We start from the raw sequence: 2922 nt of genomic DNA on the forward strand, positions 1-2922 counted from the left end.
ATACATACATTACATACATACACATACATACATTACATACATACATACACATACATACACATACATACATTACATACATACATTACATACATACATACATACATACATACATACATACAGCTCCCAGAGGCATGACTCTCTTATTCTGTGTCCAGCAGCCTAATGGGAATTTCCTCCTGGCTACGTACAGATGTCAGGCTAACACTACCAGACTTGAGCTCAAGGTAACGTGCATCACAATTCTGCATATTGTGGCATTTCGTTTCTTCTTCTTTTATCACTTCTTTCATGAAACGCTACCATAACATTCCTTTGTGCCATAGTGGATGCTTTGATGACACAGACAGCTCTGTCTTATGCTCCTTGCATCAATCACTTTACCTGAAGCAGAAACATAAACATAGCCACCCATTCCATTTGCTCAAACTATTATAACGATGCACTGCAGAACAATAATGTGTATCATCCATAATAAATGCTGTCCTAGGTGAGGTCCATCGAGGGACAGTATGGGACCCTGCAGGCTTACATTACCCCCAGACTGCAACCGAAGACATGCCAGGTCCGCCAGTACCAGATTAAACCTCTGTCCCTCCACCAGCGGACACACAGCATAGACCAAGACAGGTAAATCGTTCAGAATAGAATTTGAATTCAGTCATCAAATCTTATCTTGAAGCTTTCTCATTTCTCGTTCCTGTGTTTTCCAAACTCCACTGCAAAGGTTTGGTAGTGTTGATGCACAAAATGAGGTTAAGGTCAATGGAAGGGGAGCCTGATTTCAGACATGGATGCCCACGTCAGAGTTTTGCTAAATTTACCAGGTTACTAGAACTGTGGATTCAAGTTGATTTGAAAGCATAATAGGCATTATAAGTAAAACAGCCAATAAAAAAAATATTTTATCAAAGGAAACCTTGAAAGTCCTTTTAATAATGAAAGCCAACAGGATCTATGTTTAGTTTGGAATCATTTGTAATAAAAATATATATATTTTTAATGTTGTTGTGCCAATAGCAGTAACATGAAATTTGCATGACATTGTTATCTTCTATCAGCTTTTCAGTCATGAGTTTGACCTTTAAAATCTCTGTCTGTCATACAGGCCCATGAACAGGCTCAGTCTGGTGGGGCAGTTCAGTTTTGCTGAGATCCACTCCTGGGTGGTCTTCTGTTTGCCAGAGGTGCCTGAGAAAACACCAGCAGGAGAGAGCATCACTTTCTATTTCCACAACACTTTTCTTGGGACACAGCTTGAAGCCACCTACTGGTGATTACTGGCACACAGTAGCTTTTCTAGGGCTGCATATGACTCTATGAAGATTATAAGAAAACTGACAAATGGTTATATCATTTCATATCCTGTCTGAGTGTTTTATTTGTTATTTTTACAGTTTCAGTGTGGATTTGTGTTATTATAATCTACTTGGAATCAAACATGTTTTTTTTCTGAATATGTAATTTTAGCAAAGGGGAGGGTCACTTCCGGTCAGACAACATCTCTACCATCTCCATACTGAGTGATGTTCTCTCTAAAGAAGCTACCAAGAGAAAAATCAATCTGAACATGTCATATGGTAGGTGTATTATTATTCATCTTCAGTGTCTCCTGACACAATCCTTCCAGGGACTAATCTCTAGTAAATTAAACTCTTATAATTCTCTTTTATTTGTGTTATTATTCTTCCAGATATTAATGATGACTCTGTGAGCCACACCCTGAAGATGATACATCCTAAGCTGGAGTACCAGCTGTTGTTGGCCAGAAAGATTCAGCTTATCGATGCACTCAAAGCAAGTATTGGTTAAATCTGTCGTCTTACAGGAAAAAACACCTTAAGTTTTATTAATACAGTCACTGTGTATGTCCACATGTCCACACCCATCCTCTCGGGGCTGTTGACAGGCTTTTTGGGAGATGCTTATGTTTATCACTCACTCACCTCGGCTCCACTTCCTCTCTTTGGATGGCAGGAGCTTCAGGTCCATGAGGGGAACGCTGACTTCCTCATCCCAGAGTATCGCAACATCTTGGATGATTCCGCTAATCTCCTCGAGGAGTACAAGAAGCAGCCGGCGCACCTTGAGCGGCTTTATGGTGCAACATAATCACTGTATTTCATACATTTGATCTAACACTGTGAGACAGGATTACTGTTACCCAGAAGTCAAGTTTTGTTATATGAGTATGACATTATGACATAGAGCTTGTTGGCAACTAATATTTTTTCTCTTTTTCTTTCCTGTAGGAATGATCACAGATCTCTTCATTGATAAATTCAAGTTCAAAGGCCAGAATGTAAAAACCAAGGTGTCCTCATTGCTGGAGATACTCGATAATTATGACTTGAATTCTCTGTTAAACTTTTTCAACGAGGTATGATATCAGGTAGATGAGAGGGTATTTATTTATTGTCTTTGAGGGTCTTTTTTTGTATTGTAAATACAAACGTTTTGTTTTATGATAGTTACTAGCAGTGTTTGTCATATCGCCATACTGTCATTTAGATACTGTCTGTTTGTTCTGTGTTGTGCAATATTTAAATATTCACTATGTCTTTTGATAGCATCTAAAAACAAGAGTGGTGGTTAATAAACCACAGTAAGGTTACTAGAATAGTGGAGGTTCCTTTTTTTATTAGTGGCTAAGCTTTGGTTGAGTTTCAGTGACCAAATATAAGGTTAGTTAAAAGCACACATAATGTATGTTTATATATTATGATTACCATAGACTGTGAGTTCCTCCTCTTGAAATAAAAATTACAGCTTATTTGTAACCATTGTAGGATTCATCATTCAAGAGATGGAAAGTATGGTGAACAAATACAAAGAAATGTTGTATAATACCAAGATCATATGTGACAAATGTTGAACACAACACACTTAAGTCTCATGCATTAAATAATGACGTCTGCAATCTGT

General features: G+C 37.9%; 1 protein-coding gene across 1 annotated transcript in view; it reads left to right on the forward strand.

The window, feature by feature from the left end:
- Positions 1–2922, forward strand: part of bbs7 (Bardet-Biedl syndrome 7) — a 6220-nt gene extending 3298 nt beyond the window's left edge. The window contains 7 exon segments of the mRNA XM_035668766.1: positions 159–224; positions 488–627; positions 1106–1270; positions 1468–1577; positions 1691–1794; positions 1975–2098; positions 2250–2922. Of these exon segments, the coding sequence (XP_035524659.1) occupies positions 159–224; positions 488–627; positions 1106–1270; positions 1468–1577; positions 1691–1794; positions 1975–2098; positions 2250–2383 (843 nt within the window). The 3' untranslated portion in view covers positions 2384–2922.

The sequence above is a fragment of the Morone saxatilis genome, unplaced genomic scaffold (genome assembly GCF_004916995.1).
Source record: "Morone saxatilis isolate NCDOM2014 unplaced genomic scaffold, NCSU_SB_2.0 Contig22, whole genome shotgun sequence".
Lineage (NCBI taxonomy): Eukaryota > Metazoa > Chordata > Actinopteri > Moronidae > Morone > Morone saxatilis.